This window comes from Octopus sinensis, linkage group LG7 (assembly GCF_006345805.1).
Source record: "Octopus sinensis linkage group LG7, ASM634580v1, whole genome shotgun sequence".
Classification (NCBI taxonomy): domain Eukaryota; kingdom Metazoa; phylum Mollusca; class Cephalopoda; order Octopoda; family Octopodidae; genus Octopus; species Octopus sinensis.
The window spans coordinates 64,732,355-64,759,431 of record NC_043003.1 but is presented as its reverse complement, the minus strand read 5'-3'; the positions used below and the strand labels follow the sequence as shown (position 1 = coordinate 64,759,431).

The following is a 27,077-nucleotide window of genomic DNA, read 5'->3' as shown; positions in this document are numbered from 1 at the left end:
GACCATCATACCACCAAAGACGCCAGCCCAACACTTGACCCACCTCCCCCCTGTTGACGTCTCAAGCAATAATGACAGTATCCGTTGATTGATACTCAACATTTACTCCAGCCATTTGGTCCGTGAGTGGATTTGGTAGATGGAAACTGAAAGAAAACCGCCGTATATATATATATGTATGTGTGTGTTTGTGTGTGTGTGTGTATGTGTGTGTGTGTGTGCGTGCGTGTGTGTGCGTGTGTGTATGTTTGTTTGTCTGTGTTTGTCCCTCCATCATCGCTTGACAACCGATGTTGGTATGTTTACGAGCCCGTAAGTAAGCGATTCAGCAAAAGAGACCGATAGAGTAAGTACTAGGCTTACAAAGAATAAGTTCTGAGGTCGATTCGTTTGACTAAAGGCGGTGATCCACCATGACCACAGTCAAATGACTGAAACCGCTAAACAAATAAATGAATACATACATACACACTTTCTTCACTTAACACTCAGAAGCATTTTCTTCTGGATGTTATCAACACACATACATAAATACTTACACTCATACATACATACACACACATCCATCCATCCATCCATCCATCCATCCATACATACATACATACATGCATACATACGTATATACGTACATACATACATACATACATAAATACTTACACTCATACACACACGTACATACATACGTACATACATACATACATACATACATGCATGCATACATACATACATACATACATGCATACATACATGCATACATACATACATGTATAATACATACATATATACATACATATATATAATACATACATACATACATATATAATACATACATATATATATACACACATATATGATACATACATACATACATACATACATACATACATACATACATACATATATTCTTTTCAGAATATATATATTGTTTCAGTCATTTTACTGCAGTCATACTGGAGCACCACCTTGAGGGGTTTTAGTCGAACAAATCGATCCCAGGACTTACTTTTTAAGCCAAGTACTTATTCTATCAGTCTCATTTGCTGAACCGTTATGTTATTGGGACGTAAACACACCAACACCAGTTATCAAGCAGTGATAGGGGGACAAACACACACACACACACATATACGACGGGCATCTTTCAGTTTCCGTCTACCAAATTCACTCTAGAGGCTATACTAGAAGACACTAGCCCTTTCTTCATATTTCTTCGCTTTTCTGCGAGATTATGCGTACGCTTGGGTAACTCCACGGGTTGGTGACGATTCGAACGTACGTTGATCCCATCTGCGTGTCTCTTTTACTATAACAATCGAATCTGCTTTGTTCATTCATCATTTCCAATAACGCCATCGTTGCTAATAACTCCATCGAAAAAAGCTGATGGGACTAGTAATATCTAATCTTTCCTCTCTGAAGACGAAATAGTTGGCTTTTATATGGAAATCCTTGCTCCATGAGATATGCACCACATGCACGATATGCACAGCTAATCTAGAAACAGCTGTTAGAGATTTTATGTCTTTTTTGTTACTCATTTATTTGCTCTAATAACTCTACAATTACATTTGAATGACAAATTACATGTTCTAAAGTGGGACCACATGTACTTGTTCATTCTTTCCTTAAAATAAACACGTTCAAATCTTTCGTTCTCAACTTTAATTCGATTGTATTGTATTCATATTTAGTATAAGTATTTAAGATCAACCGGAAGTATCTTTGAAATCATTTATGCAGTGTCCTACGCCTCTTAGGCGCTAAAAGGTTTTGACGAAACCTTTAACTATGTGAAATATATCTGTTAAAATATAAATATAGTTTCACGTACATGGGAGACACGTACGTTTTTCAGGCGTGGACTATTTCACCCAACTAAGCAGTTTAAATAATGGACTGAATATAACACTCGTTAGTTTAGTGGAATAGTCCACGCCTGAAGAGCGTACGGGGGTCCCAAGTACGCGAAACTATTAGTAGCGTGGTCTATACATGTGAGGTGATCCTAAAAACTATACATGCATACATATATAGTATACATATATACTATACATATATACATATATATATGTGTGTGTGTGTGTGTGTGTGTGTGTGTGTGTGTGTGTGTGTGTTTATGTGTGTATGTATGTATGTATGTATGTATGTATGTATGTATGTATGCATGTATGTATGTATGTATGTATGTATGTATAGAATACGTGGCGTTTAGTTCACTGGTAATCTAAACGAATAGCTACGCCGAGTAAGTGCTATACTTGGTCATCCGTTAGATTCCAAGTTCACAACTGAAGCTGGAGCTGTGGATCCGTATTACGCTTCCGTGTTAGCAGGCACATATTAGAGGAAAAGGACAATAAAAACCAAGGCAGGATGAGTACCTCAAGTCATAATAATCTGATTAGGGTAAGATGAATTTGAAGTCTTACAACTGTTTTGGGATATCCCAAGTGATAGGTTAGCATCTCAATACACTGGGTATCCTGTCGTCAGAGACAAGGTGAGTATGAAAGTTCCAGACAGGGAAATTAACAGTTTATAAGGAATAAAATAAAGATTAAAAGTAGATTGAAGAATACAGACTGGAGAATAAAGTTCACAGCTGATCTTTTTCCAGACGATATGAAATTACGAAGAATAATACTGGCATCTTATCTCTATCTTTACTTTTTTTATTTCTATCTTTATTCTTTTATTTCCAGCTTATTATTATTTTTATTTTCAATTTTGGTTTTTTATTTTACTTCCGCTTTCAGTCATATCCCAGCCCCTATCCCATTCCTGTATTTTCTCTCTTTTTTCTCCCTCTTTTCTCTCTCTTTCCCCTCTCTCTTCTAGCCACTCACTTACAACCCACTTCTCTCTATCTCCATGTCTGTCTTTCTCACTTTATATAACAACGTGGGCAATTTTCACTTAATCCCTAACTTCAACATGAACGCATCATTCAAAATACTGCCAGGATTTGCCTGGGATTATACCTAAGGGATTATACCTTCACGTAAGTACGGACCAACCTCCATAGCTTCTGGAAAAAGATGAACTGGGAACTTTATTCTCCTGTCTGTATTCTTCTATCTACTTTTAATCATTATTTTATTCCTTATAATCTGCGAATTTCCCTGACTAGAACTTCCATGGGATCTTGTCGGTGTGGCTGCCAGCATCAATTTCTGTTCGAATTGATTTCATATTTAGTGTAATGATACACTTTTATTGGCTAATGAATGACATGAAAATCATTTTCGCTATAAATTACGAAATAAAGCGTTATTAGCAATTAGAGTTTGAAAATTTTGGTAATTTTAGCCAATCGTGAGCCACTGACACATTCATGCCCGTTTCCAAAGTAACAAACAGAACATGAAAATTATTTTGTCTACGAGAAAACACGCGTTGATAAATATATTGAAACCGCTTGTTTTATTTATCTGTTGACAATTGAGTATGTGAATTTATGTAGCGCAGGAGATAAGTAAATTGTGATTTGTTCGAGAAACTGATTGAATGCATTTTTAACTTTCGTTTTCAATAAACTGGTCAACAAAATGTTTTTTTTTTAAATATCTAATTTGTAATATGCTGTTTTGCATTTAAATAAATCTTATACATACATACTTACATACATACATACATACATACATACATACATACATACATACATACATATATATGTATATGTATATATGTGAGTGTATATATGTGTGTGTATATATATGTCCTGTGCCCACATATGCATATATAAACGTATAGATGTATGTACATATACGTAAGTATATATGCATATATATATTATTTATATTATTATAGGTATGTAAGTATGTATGTATGTGTGTGTAATAGATAGATAGATAGATTTAGATAGATAGATAGATAGATAGATAGATAGATAGATAGATAGATAGATAGATAGATAGATAGATAGAAACTAGGGAAGAAGTACTTCATGCGTTCTAACTTTACTATTACCAATATATATATATATATATGTACCAATGTATACATACGTCTCACACACATACACACATACATGCACGCACATGCGAGCACATACACACACACTCATGTAAAATTATTTCAATATATCATTTTAAAATTTTACTAACCAATTTCTTGTATTCATCTTAATGCCTCAGATAAATTATTATGAAAATTGAGATTAACTTTTCAGACAATAACCTCATCATTAGAGGTAAAATTTTTCTTTTCCTCTTTTATTTTATTTTATTTTTTCTTTGAGTATTTACATCTGCACGAATTTTCAATCAGGTCTTCATCTCCAATCATCATCAGCTGCCTTATCTGCATATATGGCCCATATGACAAGGGTCTCTCAAGGATAGCAGTATTATCATCCTTGTGTAAACATACAGGTACCTAATACGAATCGATTTCGGGACTATATATTATATATTATGTACATACCTGGAAAAAATACACACCTGATGACGATGGAAGATGAAATTATTTGAAGCATAACGTAAATATTATTATTAAAGTTAAATGTTTCGTCTCTGAGGATGAGTTTAATACTCCGAAAAAAAAAAAGCAATCATAATGTTTATAAGAGCAAGTGTGGTTGTGTCGTTAAGAAGCTTGTTGTGCAACCACGTGACTCTGGGTTCAGTCTCAATGCGCGTCACCTTGGGCAATTGTTTTATACTACAAGCCTCGGACAGGCTAATGCCTTACGAGTGAACTTGATACACAGAAACTGTACGGAAGCCCATCGTATTTATCTATATTTCTCTCTAAATATGCATATACATTTTTTTAGTGTGTTCGTTCCTCCACCGCTTGCCAACCGGTATTGATTTGTTTACGTCTCTGTAACTTAGTGGTTGGGCATCGACAGAGTAGGTAACATGACAGAGTAGGTAACAAACTTCAAGAAAATAACATAACTAGTTGGGTCAATTTGTTCAAAGCCCTTCAAGGTGGTGCCCCAGCATGGCCGCAGTCCAATGATTGAAACAAGCAAGCTATAAAAGACCGTTACGAGTTACGATTTTGTTTTGTTATAATTTCATAGTTTTTTTTTTTCATCATAGTCACATATATTTTATAGAATATTTAGAATTTTATTTTACAGAATCTTATTTTAGATTTTATTACATTTCATTTTAATTTCGTTTTACGGAAAGAAAAGAGTTGATTGCTTTTTTTGTATTATTGTTTGTTTTATGTAGTTTTTTCTTATTTTACTGTTTGTTTCCTCAAGTCGAAATAGTTCTATTTAACCATTCTAAAATATTCCATAAAGGATAGAAATCGACTATGTTCAAAGATGGCGTCGGGGATATTTCTGTGTTTGACGTTGATTTAAAACCTGATCCGATTCCTACTAAACGCCAATTAGATGAACTCCCAAAATATAATGGTGATCCTAAGGTAAGTAAACCCCTTTTCTGACGGGTTCGATTCTGCATACGGACACATATTTTATTCGGTTGTCTTGAACAAAATGCAGGGCTGTATTTGGCACGGACGGCTTTCAGTTTCGAGCCTGACTTACGACCGTCGACATTCGCAGTAAAAGCTCCGGTCTTGAGTGTTTTTGTAACGATAGAGAAGTCGGTTTTATTCATCAGACACACGTCACCAATACGATGTTCATCCTGGAAAGACGAATTACTGTGAACCCGAAGTAAAGCCAGTGAACCATTGCCTGGTTGGACAATAACCTTGTTTATCTCTCTCGGGTGACCGTGCCCAATTCTGACTTGTGTATTTATAGGGAAACTGCCCGTGTTGTCACTAGATGTGGTCATTAATGAGCGAATGCAAGAGAGTGTTGTAAGGATCCAAGTGGGCGATAATGAGTGTCCATTACAAACAATTTGGCCAAAGGAATCGATCACCGTCGCATGGAAGTGGAACAGCTCAGCCTTGAATTTCCTGTAAAGATAAATCAATAAATACTTATGTAAATATATAAGAGATAAAATAAGGAAGTAGCTAATCAGTTAATTAAATAATTCTGTCGTAAACAAAAGCGTACAAATAATTATTACATGAAAGTTAGGAACTGTGAAAGTATAGAATGGAAAAGATAACAGTTTACGAATCATACACGATACGATGCTGTCAAAAGTGGGAAAATGCTTAGATTACTTAGATAAGTTTCGGCCGAAGTTGACCCAGTCGTGGCACTTAGTCGGTTATGATGACGAGGGTTCCAGTTGACCTGATCGACGGAACTGCCTGATCGTGAAATTAGGTACAAGTGGCTGAGCACTCCACAGACACGTATACCTCTTACGTAATTCTCGGGGAGATTCATCGTGACATACACACACGCGCGCGCACACACAAACATGCACACACACACACACACACACACACACACATATATATATATATATATATATAGATATGTGTATATGCACATATACATATATATATACATATCGTTGTCGTGGCACTCCGACGGTTACAACAAGGGTTCCAGTTGATCTAATGAACGGAACACATTGAGTTATAGTAGAAGACACTTGCCGAAGGTGCCACGCAGTGGGACTGAACCCGGGACCATGTGGTTGGGAAGCAAGCTACTTACCACACAGCCACTCCTGCGCCTATGTATGTATGTATGTATGTATGTATGTATGTATGTATGTATACATACAGTCATGGAGGCTTAGATTCAGGAATTTAAGTTTCTGTATCCACAATTCGATAATCGAATTGTTAACACAAAACTTAAAGTCCTGATTGTAAGTCTTTATAGCTGTAACGTTTAATAAATGCAGTCCTCTGGTCCCAACGATAATGGGGTCTACCTCATTTCTCGTCACACAGGGTTAGTTGACGTGTGTGTGTGTGTGTGTGTGTGTGGTGTGTGTGTGTGTGGTGTGTGTGTGTGTGTGTGTTTGTTTGTGTGTATTTACATCCGTATGTATGCGTGCAAATAGACATGTCTGCGAATATATTTGCTTTTGACAAGCATCCTAGAACGGAACATTTGGCCAACAGTAACGAATGTTATAATATAAGTAATATAGATGTATGTACGCATACATATACATACATACATATTTTCTCTTTTATTTTATTCTATTGGTTTCAGTTATTTGACTGCGGCCATGCTGGAGCACCGCCTTTAGTCGAGCAAATCGATCCCAGGAATTATTCTTTGTTAGCGTAGTCCTTATTCTATCGGCCTCTCTTGCCGAACTGCTAAATTACGGGGACGTAAGCACACTAGCATCAGTTGTCAAGCGATGTTGGGGGGTACAAACACAGACACACAAACATATACACACACATATATATATACGACGGACTTCTTTCAGTTTCCGTCTACCAAATCCACTCGATGCTATAGTAGAAGACACTTGCTGAAGGTGCAACATAGTGGGACTGAACCTGGAACCATGTGGTTGGTAAGGAAGCTACTTACCACACAGCTACTCCTGCCCCCCTCTCTCTCTCTCTATATATATATATATATACACACACATATACATTAATGTACGCATACATATTTGTATATATGTATGAGTGAACACGTGGCTGTGCGTGCGTGCACATGTGCGTGTGTGCAGGTGCGTGTCTGTGCACGTGGGCGTGTGTGTGTGAGTGTTAATGAATATCTGTCTACTTTGCTTTTATATATTTATGTATGGTACTTGACCTAATATTGTGCTTCTCTCTCTCTCTCTCTCTCTCTCTCCTCTCTCTGTTTATATATATAATATATATATATATATATATATATATATATATATACATATGCATGCATGTATATATGTATGTATGTGAGTATTCTTAGTTTTTGCTACTTAACTAAATAGGGCAGTAATTAGTATATCTTGCCTTCGCGGCAATCTAACACATTTTATATACATAATTTAGGAAGGATATGACCGAAAATTACATTTCACAATATGTGTGTATACATACATGCATACATACTTATATACATCATGTGTGTGTGTGTGTGTATGTGTGTGTGTGTTATCTTTTACGTGTTTCAGTCATCAGACTGCAGCCATGCTGAGGCACAGCCTTGAATTTTAGTCGAATGAATTGACTCTTGTGCTTACTTTTCGTTAAGCCTGACGCTTATTCTATCGGTCTCTTCTGCCGAACCGCTATGTTACGGGGGACGTAAACTCGTCAATAACAGTTCTCAAGTTTTAGTGGTGGGGAACAAATATAAACACAAAGATACATACACTCGCACACATAGATAGATAGATAGATAGATAGATAGATAGATAGATAGATAGATAGATAGATAGATAGATAGATAGATAGATAGGTAGATAGATAGATAGATAGATAGATAGATAGATAGATAGATAGAATAGGCTTCTTTCAATTTCCGTCTACCAAATTCTTCTGAGAAGGCTTTCGTTGCCCAGAGGCTGTAGTAGAAGAAAGTTACCCAAGATGCCACACAGTAGGATTGAACTTGGAACCATGTGGTTGGGAAGCAAATGTCTACCACAAAGTCACGCCCGAGCCTGTATACACACATACACACACACATGTACATACGTATACAGCATATATATATATATATATATACGCACACACATACTGAAAAATCTTTTCTTCCTTCAAAGTAATTACATGTGAAGAGGGACCATGGACCCTGTTGTACGGATTTAATATCCCGCTTACGATAAGCACATACTCGTGCATATTCACGTACAGTTAAACACGCACACATACACATGCGTACGCGCATACGTACGCCTGTATGCATTTCACTTAACATTGAGGCAGAAATGACATGATACAATATTGTACAAAGTTTTTCTCTGTTTCCTCCTCTCTATCGCTCTATCTCTTTCTCTCTACTTCTCCCTTTCGCTGAGACGGTTTTTTTTTTCTTTCTCTCTCCCTCTATCTATCTATATATGTATCTATCTCTATCTCTCACACACTTTCGCTTGGGATCGGAAGGTCCCGAAACGGTACGCATTATTCCCTGATGACTCCTGTTAACTTGTACAGGCAATTTTTGTAAGCAAGTCTTTCCCTCAAAATCAACTGCGCCGTAAAAAGCTCGTTCAAATCCATTTCAATAAACAGTATTTGTTTCCTTCAAGAAATGGGAAGATGTTGAGCTAGGACCATACATGCTACATTTATCATCTAGAATGTTTCCTATAAGCAGTCCAAAGATACTAGAGAACATGGCGGACATAGGCGGACCGCTGTGCAATATGACACAACAATTTCTAAGAAAAAATACTTCTGCATACATTTTCTATTATGTTATACTTACCGAAATCCTTTGCGGTTAAAGTTCACATTGGCTAAAGGCACCGTACACTGGAGCGATCTTGGAGATTCTTTGGTAGTTGTAGAACTACTTTTATTTGATTTAACGAGCAGATCTTCGGATAAACTGAATGCTGCACCAGATCTTTCTTTGTAACTGACATTATTGCTTCTGGGGTCCTTTTGGAGGTTAACGGCATTTCGATGTTGCTTAGCAACATTGTCAGTACGCCGCATCGCTTTCTGGCCGTCATTTACATTGCCTTTTATACTGGCATCGTTAGAACGACTGTTTACTTTGTTTAAATTGTTTATGACGATCATGCTGTTCTGATCAGCAGAACTATAAAGTATGGGTACACATTTGAAGTCTTGTGGATTCAGGGACATCATCTGAAAATAAAGAAAATAGAAGGTTAATTAGTTTGTTTAATTCCAGATTTAGTGCGAATTCATTTCTATCATAAGTGTTGACATATTGTGTGGTTAAGAAGTTCACTTTGCAATCACGGGATGTTGGATTCAACCCCACTGCGCACACCTTAGGCACCGGGTTGGTCAATGCCTTGTGAGTAAATTCGGTAGACAGAAACTGTGGGGAAGCGCATTCTATATGTGTGTGTGTGCGCGCGTATGTTTATGCTTGGAGAAGAATTTTAAGTTCTTTTCTTCTACAGAAATCAAGATAGTCACTAATAAATTTGCACGGTTCTTATACTTTAGTCTGGACAGTTGTTGGGGTATATGGCTACCTCAATTGGTTAATGAATGCATACCCGTGTGCGTGTGGATAAACTTGCTCTTACAGGTGTGCGTGTCGCGTTAGAAAACAAGGGTGTGCATGTTTCATTACTGTTTATGTGTGTCCATGTATACGTATCCCATATGTATATAAGACTGAGTGTATATATTCGCACAGGAACCTCACATGGAGAATCCCTGAAATGTACTCATTTCCATTAAACCTCAGATTGATTGTGTGTGCCTTGAGAAGAGCACAGAAGAGTCTGTTTTCAGGGTGGTCAAGTCTGAGGTCGCAAGCGTGGTCATGGAGGCTACACTTTGTGTGGCAGAATGTGTGGTTCGGCTAATGGTCTCCTCGGCATTGTAGGTCTCAATATCCTGATGGTCAGGCTGTTACTGCAACGCTGACTTGTGTAATGATTTTTTAAGTCCCACAAAGGCCCTAATTGCCACATGAGAAGTCATCAGCGATGGCGGGGGTGCAAATGTCAGTCGTTTCTTAAAGTGAAATGGGTTCAAGAAGTGGTCTTATTTGTTCACGAGTCGAATTCCCCCATATATAAATGTACATCTATGTATATGTGTAAATATTTATGCATGTAACGCTAAGAAGAGTTGCAACGGTACCAGGATTTTCGACTCCAGTCAAATAGTACACACGATTCCAAATCGCTGTTTGTTCTAACCATATATATATATATATTGAAACTTTTTCATCTATTTCTACATATTTTTGAAATTTATTTATCTATCTATCTATCTATCTATCTGTCTGTCTCTCTCTTTCTCTCTCTTTCTCTCTCTCTCTCTTCTCTCTCTCTCTCTCTCTCTCTCTATATATATATATATATATATGTGTATATATATATATATATATATATTATATATATATATATATATATATATACTATATACTATATATACATACATACATTCACACATCCATACACACACACACACACACATATATATATATATATATAATATGTGAGCGTATGTGTGAATGTATATATTGAATGTGTGTGTGTGTGTGTTTGCGTGTATGCGTGCGTTTGTGTGTGCATGATGGATATGGTGGTAACAGGGATATTTAGTTCGGTTGTATCTGAATTAATACCAAAGATGCTGAGAATTTCACAGACAAGCGTACTCTTAATGGAAAGAATAAACAGCGCGATACAATGTGTGACAAGGCTGTGTCATTGAATTACACGTTACAATCCATCAACAGGCTTCAGTACAGTTTCCGCCTACACAGCTTTACTCACAAAATATGGGTCAATATGAAGCTCTATGTAAGATGCCATGCAGAGAAGTCGAAACTGAGACCTTGTGGTTGGGAAGCAAGTCTCTTAAGCATTCAGTCAACCTACGCCTTCACACAAACGTGCATGCACATACATACACACAAACACACACCTCCGACATACACAAGCACGCACCCATACACACACACACATACACACATGTATCAATGTATATATTTATGTATACACATACATTTTCATAAAAGCATTTATACGAATATTATTATATATATATATATATATGCAATTTATATACATGTATATATATATGTGTGTGTGTATACAATGAGTATATACACATTCAGACATACGCAATATATACATATATGAATGTACGCGTGCGCGTGTGTATGTCTGTGTGTATGTGTGTGTGTGTGTGTGTGTGTGTGTGTGTGTGTGTGTGTGGTGTGTGTGTGTGTGAGCAGTCTAATAGACCTTAAATGTTTTCCGTTTACTCCCAATATAAACACATTTTCCGCTAATTAAATACCCAGCGCCAAGCTAGAGATGCTATCGGAGGCCAGCGATCTTCAACTTGTTTACGGTAAGTACGTCTTCAGTGTCCTACTATTTATTGAAGAACGTGTAGGTGCGCACTACTCGCGACTTTCATTGCGGCCAGTATAGTAATTATCATAGAAATAGCCGTAACTGCTGAAGTCTAGAGTATGTTGGTGAAGTAAACACCAGAGATGTTTTGACCGATGCAGAAACTGCAGGAGTTAGTAGTTTTGCAAGCTTTTCTAAATCCATTGCAATGCTGGAAACCTTTTTGTATCGTTAACAGGTATCTCAGGGTCATATGCGTTTCCCCTCTTAGCCTGTACCCTCCATCTGAGTCGGGCAGAGAGAACTGAGCTAGTCTTCACCTTTGGAAGGATTTTCTAATTGCAGTGCTTTATCAACAACAGCCATCTTGACATAGTTTCATCAGCTTTCTTCACTCGTCTGGATTCTAAATCTATCCTCTCCAGGAAATAACTCACCCACCTAGATAGAAAGCTGCAGCGACCGACTTCAAAAGGAAATGAAATTAATTATGATTACGTTCTGTGTTCAAATTCTACCGAAGCTTACCTCCAGTATTCACTTCCTAAGTGTTGAAAAAGATAATCGCTTGGCCATTAATGACTCGTGTCCGAGGACTCGTAGGGCTGGTCACCTGGTTTCCATGGAGTATAAGTGAATGTGATCACACCATCCTCACTGACATCGTGGTTGCAAAGAAAGTTTCTTAACCACGCAGCCATGCACAATTATATATAATTTTACACATTTTTTTCATACATGGCTCTAAACCAACAGAGTCATAACGACCAGGCTGCTCCCTAACAGTGTAGTTAGGGGCTCTAACCCTAATACTGTTAAGCACACTCTCCATGGTTCTTTTCAATGGCTGATTATAACTTACCGGCGCCACTCGAGTAAGGTAATTATTTAACCTATAAATGGGGCCCTAACAGGTACTACTACTCCGGGCCAGAGAAGACCTGGGAATGATGACAACTAAAGGGTAACTCCACATTCCCCACAGCTCCTGAACTCCCCAACTGGATCCTTGCCACTGGATGCAGTTTATTGTCATACCCAGTACAATATTAGGTTGAGTCATAAGTTTTGCAATATTTTAGCAACTTAGTTGCATTATTTGTCAAATTACAACAAAAGCAGCCTAATATTCAAGGCAGAACTTTGAACTCGAACTGATACCATCTCTTGTCCTTCGAGGTGAAGAACTTCTTCACTAAAGCGTCCATTTCTTCTTGGTTGACAAAGAGTCGCGAGTGCAAGAAGTGAACGTGGGATCAAATAACTGGCAGAAAGGCGACTTCCGACGATGCAATACGATAGTTTCTACTTTCAATGCTAGGCTGCTTCGTTGTAAATTGACCGATAAAACAAATAAGCTACCAAAATGTTGCATAACTTTTGATTTGACACAATATTTATTTCTTTATTGCCCACAGAGAGTTAAACGTAGAGGGGATAGAGAAAGGGATTAAATCAATTACATCGACCCAGTGCATAACTGGTACTTACTTAATCGACCCCGAAAGGATGAAAGGCAAAGTCGACCTCGGCGGAATTTGAACTCAGAACGTAGCGGCAGACGAAATACGACTACGTATTTCGCCCGGCGTGCTAACGGTTCTGCCAGCTCACCGCCTTTACTAGTAACACAATATTCTTTTCTACTCTAGGCACAAGGCCCGAAATTTTGGGGGAGAGGGCCAGTCGATTAGATCGACCCAGTACGCAACTGGTACATAATTTATCGATCCCGAAAGGATGAAAGGTAAAGTCGACCTCGGCTGAATTTGTACTCAGAACTTAACGGCAGACGAAATACGGCTACGCATTTCGCACGGCGTGCTAACGTTTCTGCCAGCTCACTGCCTTAGTAGTAATACAATATTATCACATCAGTGTGTGAGTGTAGGGACGCTTAACCTGGACAGTCTGTGCTGTGTGGTGAACGGCATGTCAAAGAAGCGACCCAGTTTCTTCTCTCCGTGTCGTAAAATGCATCTAAAAGAGGTTGAGGTGGGATATGTACTTCGATCTCGCAAAACCCTCACTAGCAACGACTACCCAAACAGACCCATAGGTTGGGGGGGGGGGGGGGGTTGCCGCCCGAGTAGTGCAAAAGTGTCATCAACCTGGAGTAGGGGATCACCGACTAACTGGTAGATGCAGCAACGCGCTGTTACAGCATATACCCCAATACTACTACTACTACTACTACTACTACAACTAATACTACTAATACTAATACTACTACTAATACTACTACTACTACTACCACTACCACTACTACTACTACTACTACTACTACTACTACTACTACTACTATCACATCAGATTATTATTAAATAATTTTGTTTTTTACCATTATATTCTACAGTCAGGTATCGTCGATTATACATATTCTTACCATCGTTGTTTCAAGCTCACCACGTCTCTCAGAGATTCTCATTTATACATTCCGCTACGTTTACATCTTCTACAACTAAGGGTCACTACTACAGAGTGGAAAGGTGCAAATGTTTGATGTGAATGTCTGGACTCAGTCCATTTGGCTTGGCTGACTGCACATATAGCCTGTAATAGTACTTTTTGGCACTAGAGGTAAACGCACACTCATACTAACGCGCACATACACACAGAAATATACACTTACAGATACATAGAAAGAGTGACAGAGATACTGTGGAGAGAAAGAGAGAGAGAGTGTGTGTGTGTGCAGTGGAGAGAGAGAGACATATATATATATATATATATATATATATATATATATATATATTCTTTTATTCTTTTATTTGTTTCAGTCATTTGAGTGTAGCCATGCTGGAGCACCGTCCTTAGTCGAACAAATCGACCCCAGGACTTATTGTGTATAAGCCAAGTACTTATTCTATCTGTCGCTTTTGCCGAACCGCTAAATTACCGGGACGTAAACACACCAACATCGATTGTCAAGTGATGGGGTGGGGGACAAACACACAAACATACACACACACACACACACTCACACATATAGGTATATATATACGACAGGCTTCTTTCAGTTTCCGTCTACCAAATCCACTCACAAGGCTTTGGTCGGCCCGAGGATATAGTAGAAGACACTTACCCAAGGTGCCACGCAGTGGGACCGAACCCAGAACCATGTGTTTGGTAAGCAAGCTACTTACCACACAGCCACTCCTACGCCTATATATATTATAAATTGTTGATTGAACACGACTGACATAAACCCTTTCCGTCTCCTCATATATAAAAGAGAAATATGCTCACACATAAAAACAGAGAGAAGGCGGGGAATGGAAAGAATGGGAGAACGTGAGAAACATTAAAAAGTCTGCTGTCAAATAAGTCAGCGTTGAATCAGCGACGCCAAATCTGCGCCGCCAAAACAGCTGAGGCAAAACGTCTCATACCTCCACTACTATTATTCAGCTACAAATTTGACTTGCCTCCTTTTCTTTCTTTTCTGAGCGTACCTCTTCACCCCAATTTCATTCTCTAACTTACTTCTCCTAAATTTTCCCATATTTATTTCTTGCTTTTTTTCTCCCTCTCTCTCCCTTTCTCTCCCTCTCTCTTTCCTTCTTTCTTTACTTCTTTCTTCCTTTCCTTCCTTCTGTCTTTCTTTCCTTCCTTCTCTCTTCCATTCCTTCCTTTTTTCTTTCTTTCGTTCATTCCTCCCTTCTTTCCTTCCTTCTTTCTTTCTTTCCTTCTTTCCTTCTTTCCTTCCTTCTTTTCTTCCTTCTTTCCTTCTTTCTTTCCTTCCTTCCCTCCGTTCTTTCTTTCACTCCTTTTCACTTCTTTTTTTCTTCGTCTTCTACTTTTTCTCTCTCTTTTTTTTTTGTCCTGCTTCTTCTCCCCCATATTTTCCCTTCATCCCTTCTGTCTGTTTCACCTTTCTGTTATATTATCTCTTCTCCATGAAACAACATCGCTGCTCGTCCCGAACTCACCCACGCAATTCGTTATTTCCATTAGGCAAACACCTGTCCAATCAAGCTCATGATACGCACACACACACACACACACACACACACACACACACACACATGATAACCTACGTGAAGTTATTAGTCATACAGTAGTAATCGTGCATTTAACCGTACACAGATGTATGTATGTGTGTGCGTGTGTATATATATATACATACGTACATATATATATAGAGAGAGAAAGATATATATATATATATATATATACATACTTACGTACATACATACATACATACATACAATACTCTGTTGGTGTTGTTGAAGTTACAATGAAGGAACCTTGGATCTAGGTTCTATTGGCAAGAAATCTTGAAATGAAACTGACTAGTGAGATACGTACGTACGTACGTACATACATACATACGTCTGTATATATACTTAGATATACATCTATATATATACTTTGACACATACATACAAACATACACACATATATACATACATACATATATACATACATGCATACATACATACATGCATACATATATACATACAAGCATACATAATACATGCATACATACATACATGCATGCATACATACATGCATGCATACATAATACATGCATACATACATACATACATACATACATGCATGCATACATACATGCATACACACATACATACATACATACATATATACATACATGCATGCATACATGCATATATACATACATACATGCATACATATATACATGCATACATACATGCATACACACATACATACATATATACATGCATACATATATATATATACATGCATACATACATGCATATATACATACATACATGCATACATGCATACATACATAAAGCTGAAGATCAGTGAGAAAGAGAACACATATGCTAGACTAATACATAAATATATATAAATATATGCATATATACATACATATATGTACATACCTACATGTCTATATACATGCATATATGGGTACAGGATATCAAAAAGACGTGGACAGAATGAAAAACGAGAACATAAAAGCAAAAAACATAGAAAACGAACTTTTTTTAGAACAACGAAAGAAACAAACAGAGAAACGAGGGAGGCTACATATAGAATATTCCCCTTCATCAGTTGTCCCATGTTTTATCTACTCCATGTATATATATATATATACGACGGGCTTCTTTCCTTTTCGTCTACCAAATCCACTCACAAGGCTTTGGTCGGCCCGAGGCTATAGAAGAAGACACTTGCCCAAGGTGCCACGCAGTGGGATTGAACCCGGAACCATGTGGTTGGGAAGCAAGCTCCCTACTACACAGCCACTTCTGCGCCAGTGCATACACATTTACGAATATGCAGCTGGCACTGCGCGCCGTCGCTGTTCAGAAGTTTTTCCGCTGTTTTTGTTCTTTCGGGTAGAATTTCGGTAAAATGAATGCAGAGGATGAAGAGCTCTAAGTACTGCAGATCATGGCATTAGCTACTCACAATCAACTGACTGTTCCCACCACCCTCGTTCATTTACTCTCGTTTGTTAAACAAAAACTTTTATGTATATATATATATATATATATATATATACACACATGAGTGTGTGTGTGTGTGTAGTTTATTGTTCCGTTAAGGTAACATCAACAAAAAGGTACTCCACCCAGTGAGAGATAAATATCATTTAACGTACAGGGTATAAAGATATGTGTTACTTCTACTTTCTTACCTCTCCTAAGCAAGAAACTTATATTAGTAGGTCGTATTTTTATACTGTGTCCATTAAATGGTGTGTGTGTATGTGCGTGTGCGAAGCATGTTCATACCTCAAAGATACGAGGGGAGTGGTGTTGAAAAGTTCCTAGCTTTAATTGTGTCGCGAAAGGCCTGGTTCAAAGTCCAACCTTCGGAGTTCTTTTACAGGGCGTAGAAAAACTGAAGGACCGCTGCAATAAGTGTGTGAATCTGAGGGGAGAATATGTTGAATAAAATCACATTTAACTGATCTTCCTGTATCTTCTTTTACCGAAAACCAGGAAGTATGCGGAATAGTTCTTGGTTTTAGGTAAAAGAAAATGTCGTGGCACTCCGTCGGTTACGACGACGAGGGTTGTAGTTGATTCGATCAATGGAACAGCCTACTTGTGAAATTAACGCGCAAGGGGCTGAACGCCCTACAGACACGTGTACCCTTAACGTAGTTCTCGAGGAGGTTCAGCGTGATGCAGCGTGTGACAAGGCTGGCCCTTTGAAATATAGGTACAACAGAAGCAGGAAGAAAGAGTGAGAGAAAGTTGTGGTGAAAGAATGCAACAAAGTTCACCCCCACACCCCTGCCGGAGCTTCGTGGAGCTTTAAGTACCTTCACTCGAACACCCACAACGCCCGGTTTGGGAATCGAAACAGCGATCGTATGACCGCAAGTCCGCTGCCCTAACCACCGAGCCGTTGCGCCTCCACAAAAGAAAATACCAAAGGACATATATATAGAGAGAACGTTAGCTTTCTTAGCAAAAGACAGGGAGTGGTTTAAGTAAACAGATTCATACTAGGGTCCTGTATTTAACGGATGAGTTTTATAAATGAAAAAAATATATAGGCGGTGCTCAAGCATGGTTACAGTCAAAAGACTGAAACAAGTGAAAGAATGAAAGAATAAGAGAATAAATAGAAAGATAACTGACCTTTAAGCCTGTTACATTTCTTGGCATTTTACAAAGTGTTTGTTCACTGAAACTTAGGAGCAATTGTTTTTTCTGTACATATTCACGTAACCAGCGTAGTTTGCAATCACAATCAAGGGGGTTGTCCGATAGAACAACCGAAGCGCCAGGAACCAGCACACGGAGGATACTTTTTTCTAAAGTCACCAATTCGTTTGCAGCCAATGACAAATACACTATGAAAATATCACGCCGTTTCGTTTCCTTCAAGGATGTTAACATGTTTCGATTCAGATCAACGTAGTGGAGTCTGCGCATTGGAGCTAAGATATCAAAGTTGAATGTTGAAAGCTTGTTATTAGCAAATTCAAATCGAAATAAATTCGGTGTGTCTTCGAATGTTTTTTCACCAATACTGCTTATTTGGTTAAAGGTAAAGACGGCTTTTTGAAGATTGCCCAATCCAGAGAAAATTCCTTCTTCCAAAGAACGTAATCTGTTCTTCGCTAGATTTAGATGAGTGAGTGATTTCTGTATATGAAACTGCCCAACGGTCAGTCTTTCTAACTCGTTGTTGTTTAAAAGCAATGTACTCAAATACGGCATTTGTTGGAACGTGTCATTATGAAGAGCCCGTATTCTGGAATAGAAATGAAAAAGATAATAATATAGCTTAGGCTTATGTCACAATGCATAACATTATAGATACTTTATTTTAAAAAGGGATCACCTAAAGAAAAAAAAAAACCCTTATATCTTATATGCAGGCGTAGGTGTGAAGATTGATCCCCAACCACATGGTTCCTGGGTCAGTCTTACAGTATATGTATTCTGCTATAGACTCGGGCCGACCAAACCCTTGTGAGTAGATTTGGTAGATGGAAACTGAAAGAAACCCGTTGTGTGTATCTCGTATATATATATATATATGTGTGTGTGTGTGTGTGTATGTATTTATATTCTATCCTTTTTTCTTTTTTTTCTGTTACTTATTTCAGTCATTTGACTGCGGTCATACTGGATCACCATCTTTAGTCGAACAAATTGACTCCAAGACTTATTCTTTGTAAGCCTAATAATTATTCTATCGGTCTCTTTTGCCAAAATGGTAAATTACGGGGACGTAATACACCAATATTGGTTGTCAAGCAATGGTGGGAGGACAGACACAGACACACAAGCATATATATATATACGACAGGCTTCTTTCAGTTTCCGTCTACCAAATCCATTCACGAGGCTTTCGTTGACTCGAGGTTATAGTAGAAGACATTTGGTCAAGGAGTCACACAGTGGGACTAAGCCCGGAACCATGTGGTTGGGAAGTAAGCTTCTCACCTCACAGCCACGCCTGCGCCTATATATATATATATATATATATATATATATATATATATGGGCCTCTGGGAGTGTGTGAGTGTGTCTGTCTGTCTGTGCGTGCGCGCGTTTGTCCTCTACTGCCACTTGACAACCAGTGTTGGTACGTTTATGCCCCAGTAAGGTAGCGGTTTGGCAAAAGGTACCGATAGAATAAGTACGAGGCCTTAAAAGATAAGTACTGGGGTCCATTCGTTAGACTAAAATTCTTTACGGTAGTGCTCCAGCATGACCGCAGTCTAATGACTGAAACAAGTGAAAGATAAACTGTAAAAGCTCTTTCGATACGTAGTAACCAACAAGAGAGTGGATTTGGTAGACCCATTCGAGAGAGGAATGGAATGTATGTCTTAGCCTTATGCTTTTTTGTTCTAATTCGGTGTTTTCTGCTCTCAGTACCTATCCAAAGGAGATGCGCTTTAGAAAATCACTATTTGTAAATCTCACAACGAGAGATATTCAGCAACAGCACTTTGGAGTAAAGATTGTTTGCCGACATAACATGGCAGTCCTGGTTTAGGACAAATATTGCAGTAATTTAGCTCCAGGAGACATCGTCTCCAGCTGGCTATACGACCCGATCTGTGTCTTTATATTTTCGAACAAGGGACTCTAGCACCCCTACGATGTCTCATGGGGTTAAATTACAGCAACATTCGTCCTAAATCAGGACTGCCATGTTATGTTGGCAAATAATCAAGATGGGCTTTGTTCTACATTCTTTTGGGGTCTGGAGCTAAAGTAAATACTAGTCTAGTATATGAGACGTTTTGGCGCAGCTGTTATGGCGTCGCCGATTTAACGCTGAATAATTTAACATCAGATGTTTTAATGCTTCTCTCGTTCTCTCCCTCCTCCCTCCTCCCTCCTCTTTCTCGCTTTCTCTCTCTTCGTCTATCTCCTCCCTTTCCTTTTTTATGTTGGTGAACTTATTTCTTTACGAGAATGAAGAGAGGGCGTGTCCACGCCAATCATGTTCAGTCAATAAACAGCAATGTCTTCATCTCTTTCCCTCTTCCTTATTCTTTCTATCTGTATTTGTATATTTCTGCGCACATGTGTGCATGTTTGCGTGTAACTCAGAGGAATTTATTCGTCTCTTTGCATCCTGATCTCAAATCCGGCTGAGCCGAACGCTGCTTTTCATCTCTCCTTGTTTGATAAAATAACGTACCAGTAAAATGCTGGGGAGGACATAATCATCTAAATTTCCTGCCCCCCACCCCTCCACTTAAAGTTGCTGGCCCTGTGCTTCAGTTGGAAACGGTTCTTACATCGCAACTGTGTATTGAGAGAATCAACGGAACGTTGAACAAAATGTCTAACGGTTTCTATCTGCGGCTCTTTACATTCTGTTTTCAAATGTCGCTCCGGTCGAATTTGTCTTTCATCTTTCCGGGGTGGATAAAATAAAGTATCAGTCAAGTATTTAATTCGACTTTATACCTTCCCCCTCTGAATTTTTATAGCGTGGATTTCTTTAGGGAGTCAATAAAAGAAAATACTATTGGTGTAATGGTGTCATTTTAAACGACTTCGCTTCTTCCTTATAATGTGTGGCCTTCCACAAATCACTGTCTGATATTAATAGAAATTCTTACATTGATGCAAGGACAACACATTTTGTAAAGAAAAGGAATTAGACCAGGGGTTCTCAACCATTTTTTGCCTATGGGTCCCTTTGAATACTATTCTATTTTGGTGGAACCCCTCCATATCCACTCAGGGATTAAAAACTAGTTTTATAGATATTTCTTTCAAAATGCCTAGTTTGTTTCTCACACATTAACTTGTGTCGGTTGAACTATGTAAAATGTTAAAGAAAGAAACCAGGCCGTTTCTTGCAATAAATCTAAAGCAAATTTCTTTCGTGGGCTCTTTGTGTGTCCCCAATTAACTGTTTTGTAGTGTGGAACCCCAAAAATCTTACAAGGACCATCAGGGACAATATGGACCCTGGTTGAGTACCATTGATGTAGACCAGTGGTTCCCAAAATTTTTCAGGTTGCCGCCCCCTTGACACCCAGACCACATTCCTAGTGCCCCCTCACCCTCACCTCCACCACAAATATAGACCACTCTCTGCAGAAAATTCAAAACAATTCTATTTCACAAATACAACTTAAACCTAATTAAATTATTAATATATTTACGTTTACATCTGTCACCCCATTATGGCCACCCCATTATCATCCACTTTTCATCAACGCCCCCTGGATCTGTGCACCAAGGGGGAAGTACTGCCCACTTTAGGAACCACTGATTTAGACGATTGAATCTGCCCGGACACGACCTCGAGAGGATTTATACTCAGAGAGCAAAATGACAAAATGCTATGAGAAATTCATTAATGTTGAGAGCGAAGTGAGACAGTAATATTTTGTATCTATTTCAGTCATTGGATGGCAGCTATGCTGGAGCACCGCATTGATCGGTTTCGTTGAACAAATTGACCCCAGACATTTTCCTTTTTTTCTTCTAAATCTGGCACTTATTCTATTGAATTCCTTTGCCGAGCCACTAAGCCACGGAGACTAAAACCAACGCGTTTGTCAAGTGGAGAGAAAAGGACAAACACAAACAAAAAGACACACACACAAACACACACACATATACACACACACATACGACGAGTTTTCACATAGTTTCAGCCAACCATTGGTCACCCTTGAATATTGTAAAAGACTCTTGCCCTCGCAGTAGAATCAGGTAAACATTTTACAGGAACCATTAAGTATCTCAAAATTCTCTGAATGCAGAAGACCGTTTCCACAGACATGAGTATTAGACAAAGCACTGTCTCACACGGTTCACACACACCTATGTACACACACACATATACTCACTGTTTCACGCACATGTACACACACGCATACACGCACACACTCATACACACAGCTACTTTTTTCTAAGCTCGAAGGCTTAGAAGGACGGTTGCTCGGTTTCTGTGGCATATAAGTGATCAAAGTCATAACATTACTGGTGGTTATGATGCCAGTCTGTTGCAGGGTTCAATGTCAGCCATTTTCGAATCAAAGAGGACAAATCGATTGCCTCGACCCCAGTACTTGGTTAGTACTATATTCTGTCAACCCCAAAGCGATGAAAGATAAAGTTGACCTCGACAGGATTTGAACTCAGAACGTAAAGAGCTGGAAGAAATGCCGCTAATCATTTTGTTCTACACGCTAACAACGTTACCAGCTTACTGCCATGTACAGTCATGCTACCATTTATTGTGGCTTCAATAACACGATATATTTTTAAAATAACATTGCTAACATCTTCTCCAAATCGACATTGGTGTTAATTGGTCAAACATTCTACCGTCTTTACCAAAATTGTTATTGTGGCTTAGTGGTTAGGGTGTTCGACTCATGATTGCAAGGTTGCGGTTTCGATTCCTGGACTGGGTGATGCGTTGTGTTTTTGAGCAAAACACTACATTTCAGATTGCTCCAGTCCTCTCAGCTATCAAAAATGAGTAATCCGACAATGGTCGGCCATCCAGTCCGGTGGGGAAAGGGAATATATGCACCACAGAATCCAGGAAAGGAAGTTATAAGGTGAGATGGTGACTCAGGAAAATCTCCCGAACAGCGGCCTCGCGAGACACGTTTTTGCATTCACCGATTGAAAGGATGAATAGTACATCATACTATTCACCCCGACTGGTTGGGGTTGGATATTCAACCACGTCGAAATACGATGGTGATATTGATTTTTATATTGCTTGACCGACAACCTTTTCCAATTCACCATTCTTCCAATAATTATCCGTTACTGAATAATGTCCGTTCACTATCTTTGTTTCTTCTCTAACAATGGTTTCTACTTCATCTATAAGTTATCACCCTGTACACCACCTTCACCTAACTCAACAAATTACATTCGATTGACTACGAAGTGTTAAAAAACATTGTTTATACCGGAAGAAAGACTGATTCGAATGTAAATTAGAATTGCAATCTTCCGGCTGCTAAATATTTCCTTTTTTTGACTTTGGTTTCAACAACGTAAAAGGAATTTAGAGCAAGGACAAATAAGAATGAATATATTTGAAACCTAAGAAAATCTGTAGATGTTCCGACACTTTTAGCTCATTTGCGGAATAGAAAACTCACGAAGTTTCGAAATATTATTTCTTACTGAGTTATTTTAGGATTATGTTGTATGATTCACTTATTGTAAAGATAATTGTTTGATTAAGTAAACAATAGAAATTATATATTTAAAAAAATTGATTCAGTTTTGAACTTAATAATATAATTGTTTTCTCTTGAAAAAAAAGTGGCGAGCTGACGGAATCGTTAGCACTGTAGACAAAATGCTTAACGGCATTTTCCTGATTTTTACGTTCCGAGTTCAAACTTCCTCCAGGTCCACTTTGTTTTTTATCCTTTCGGGGTCCATTAGTCCTCTTCCACAAAATTTCAGACCTTGTACCTATAGTAGAAAGAGTTATTATCTGTCAAGTCATGCACACTGCTAGACTAAGCAACAGTTTTGAAAAGAATAGACATGAAAATGTGGAAATGGTCGTTTGGGAGCCAATAAAGTTTTGGGACGTTGACAGGAAAAGCTTGCGAAGCACTACTCTAAATAGTCACTAACCTGTTGTGTCCGATGTTGAGAAATTTCAAATGTGGTGACTCATGGAAGACTTGAGGTAAAATCTCTCCGATTTGGTTAAACTGGAGATTCAACCATGTCAGTTGAGAAAGCTGGTTCAACTTTCCTACGCTGAAGGCCCTGGCATCAAGATGTCTTATAGAATTATTGGCTAAATTCAGTTCCCTCATGTGAGTTAAGCCTAAAAAACTATCGTTGTAAATCGCAGGCAACTTGTTAAAGCTGAGATTAATCCTCAGCAGAGAGATGGTCGAAGAAAACAGACCTTTTGAGATATTTTCGAGCCAGTTTAAAGAGAGATTGAGTTCTTCAAGCGTGGATACTCTATAAAACGGCATTGAGTCTAAATTCGATATGAAATTGTCTGCTAGATTCAGGTTCTTCAGTTTATACTGGCGATCAAAACAGCGGAATGGTAATTTGGTAATCTTATTACTGTAAAGATCAATCGTTTCCAAGTGCTCTAAGTTATCAAAGAAAGTTTTGTTCAAATTCGATAAGAAATTATGAGACAAGTAGAGCTCACGTAAGGCATTCGGTCTCGAAATCATATCATTTGGTAGAACCCAAAAACGATTACCCTTCAATGAAAGGACCTCTAGATTCTGCAAGTTTCGGAACCATTCAGGCCGCAATAATTTTAAACGATTGTTATCCAAACGAATGACCTTCAATTTACTGTTTTGGTAAAACACGTTCCTTGGCATATCATTTAGATTATTCCGCGACAGATCAACCACTTCCAAAAACCGCAAAGAATTAAATAAACCGCTATATATTCTACTTATTCGATTAGTGTCCAGATAGATTTCGACTATTTTTCGTGTCCATTGAAAGAATCTCCCATTGATATAAGCAATTTTGTTATTAGAAAGACGAATTTCTTGTAAATTTGGAAGACCTTGTAATGCTGCACTGGATAAATATTGGATATTGTTCTTTCGTAAGTTGAGATTGATTAATTCGGTAATGTTTTGAAACAAATGTGGACTGAGGAACCGGATTCTATTTCCTACCAGAGCTAGATCTTGCAGTCGGGGAGCTCTCCGAAAACTTGATGCGTCAATTTGTGTTAGATATCCAGCGCTAACGTCTTTTGGTTTAGATGGTAGCTGAAGACTAGAATAGCTTTGCTCACGTGCCAGCTCCGAATCAAATACTGGGTGTCGAATTTCACCGTAGACAGACAGACGAATGACATCTTTAAAAAGAGAGAAAGAAAAAGCTCATTTAAGAATAATGATTTCAAATGGTTTCAAATTTTGGCACAGGGCCAGAAATCTTTTAGGGAAGGGTTTAAGTCGATTGTATCGACCCCAGTGTTTAACTGGTACTTATTCTATCGACCTCGAAAGGATGAAAGGCTAAGTCGACCTCGGCAAAATTTGAACAACTTATTTGAACAACAAGTATGAATACATTGGACAATGATAGGAGATATCGCCGCCACTAGGGGAAAAAAATAAAGACATTTCAATGGTGGGAGAGCAGGAAGTGATTTAGCCCTCTGTTGGTCCGGTCGAATATTAAGACACCGTTAGTGGGATTTACCCCTGGTATTTTACAATTATTTATCAAGAGTTTCTGTACAATTTGTTCTTCAAGACATTTTAATCATACAGTATGAAAATTTTATGTATTGGATGATTGAAAAAAAATGGAAAATCTACTGAGGCAGGCAAACAAAACGAGCAGACATTTTATTTGGTAAATCATTTGGTGTTTAGTATCTAGTCGTTGTTACTGCTTCCGTTCTCGTCCTCGACCCCTTCACCATAGCGGTGAACAAAAACTATGAATGATCCAAGCATATGGGTTTCAAACACTTCTGACAGCTATTCGTTGTCTTTCGATCCTTTGATCTGGGGCACAATGTGCATCTTTTGATGAGATTTTTCACGACAGCGTTTTGGAGCTAATTCCTCCAACAAAGTCACCATAATGATGTGTTAGGGGAGGGAAGGGAGAATGGGGAGAGAGGGAGGAGAGGGAAAGAGAGAGACACAGAGAGAGATGGGAAAGAGAGAGAGAAATGGTAGGGGGAGAGTGAGAGAGGGGAAGATAGAAAGGATAGAGGGGAGAGAGGAGAGAGTGGAACAGAGAAAGAGAAAGAGAGAGAAAGGGTAGGGGAGAATAGGAGAGAGAGAGGAAAGAGAAGGGGAAATAGAGAAGAGAGAGAGAGAAAGGGCGGGAGAGAGAGAAGGGGGAGAGAGAAAGAAAGAGAGAAAGAGAGAGAGAGAAAGAGAGAGAGAAAGGGTAGGAGGAGAGAGTTCGACCTTAATCATTAGGCAATTAGGGTAAAAAAGATCATTAACATAAAAAAATGTTTCTCCTAAACACAGTTGTTATATTAATTAATATTCATTAGCTTGCCACATTACAAGACGACTGGTCTTGCTATTCTGTTTTCTAGCAGAGTAAGTGTCTAGGTATTCTCTTTTACTCCGAAGCAAAAATGTGAATGTGTACGCGGGAAGTAAAAACTACTTTTAAAGAAGAACAAGGTAAGTGTCAAATATGGCGATGGACATCCGTTGTATGTCGTCATAGTATCACGTGGCTTCCTGTTTCAGTAACGATAATATCTCACTTCAAGCAATATTTCAATTGCTCGTAGTTAACTGGTAGGGGTTAGAGGGTGGGTGAGCTTCTATCAAGCGCG

At 38.4% G+C, this 27,077-nt stretch overlaps 1 protein-coding gene across 1 annotated transcript in view; it reads right to left on the bottom strand.

Moving 5' to 3' along the window:
• Positions 1-4,159: 4,159 nt before the first annotated feature.
• LOC115213960 (toll-like receptor 6) overlaps positions 4,160-27,077 on the bottom strand; it is a 70,887-nt gene continuing 47,969 nt past the window's right edge. Inside the window, exons 2-5 of the mRNA XM_029782963.2 lie at positions 24,398-25,616; positions 18,428-19,046; positions 9,242-9,630; positions 4,160-5,898 (exon numbers count right to left, since the gene is read on the bottom strand). Coding sequence (XP_029638823.1) covers positions 5,217-5,898; positions 9,242-9,630; positions 18,428-19,046; positions 24,398-25,616 — 2,909 coding nt within the window. The 3' untranslated portion in view covers positions 4,160-5,216. The remainder of the gene's footprint in view (positions 5,899-9,241; positions 9,631-18,427; positions 19,047-24,397; positions 25,617-27,077) is intronic.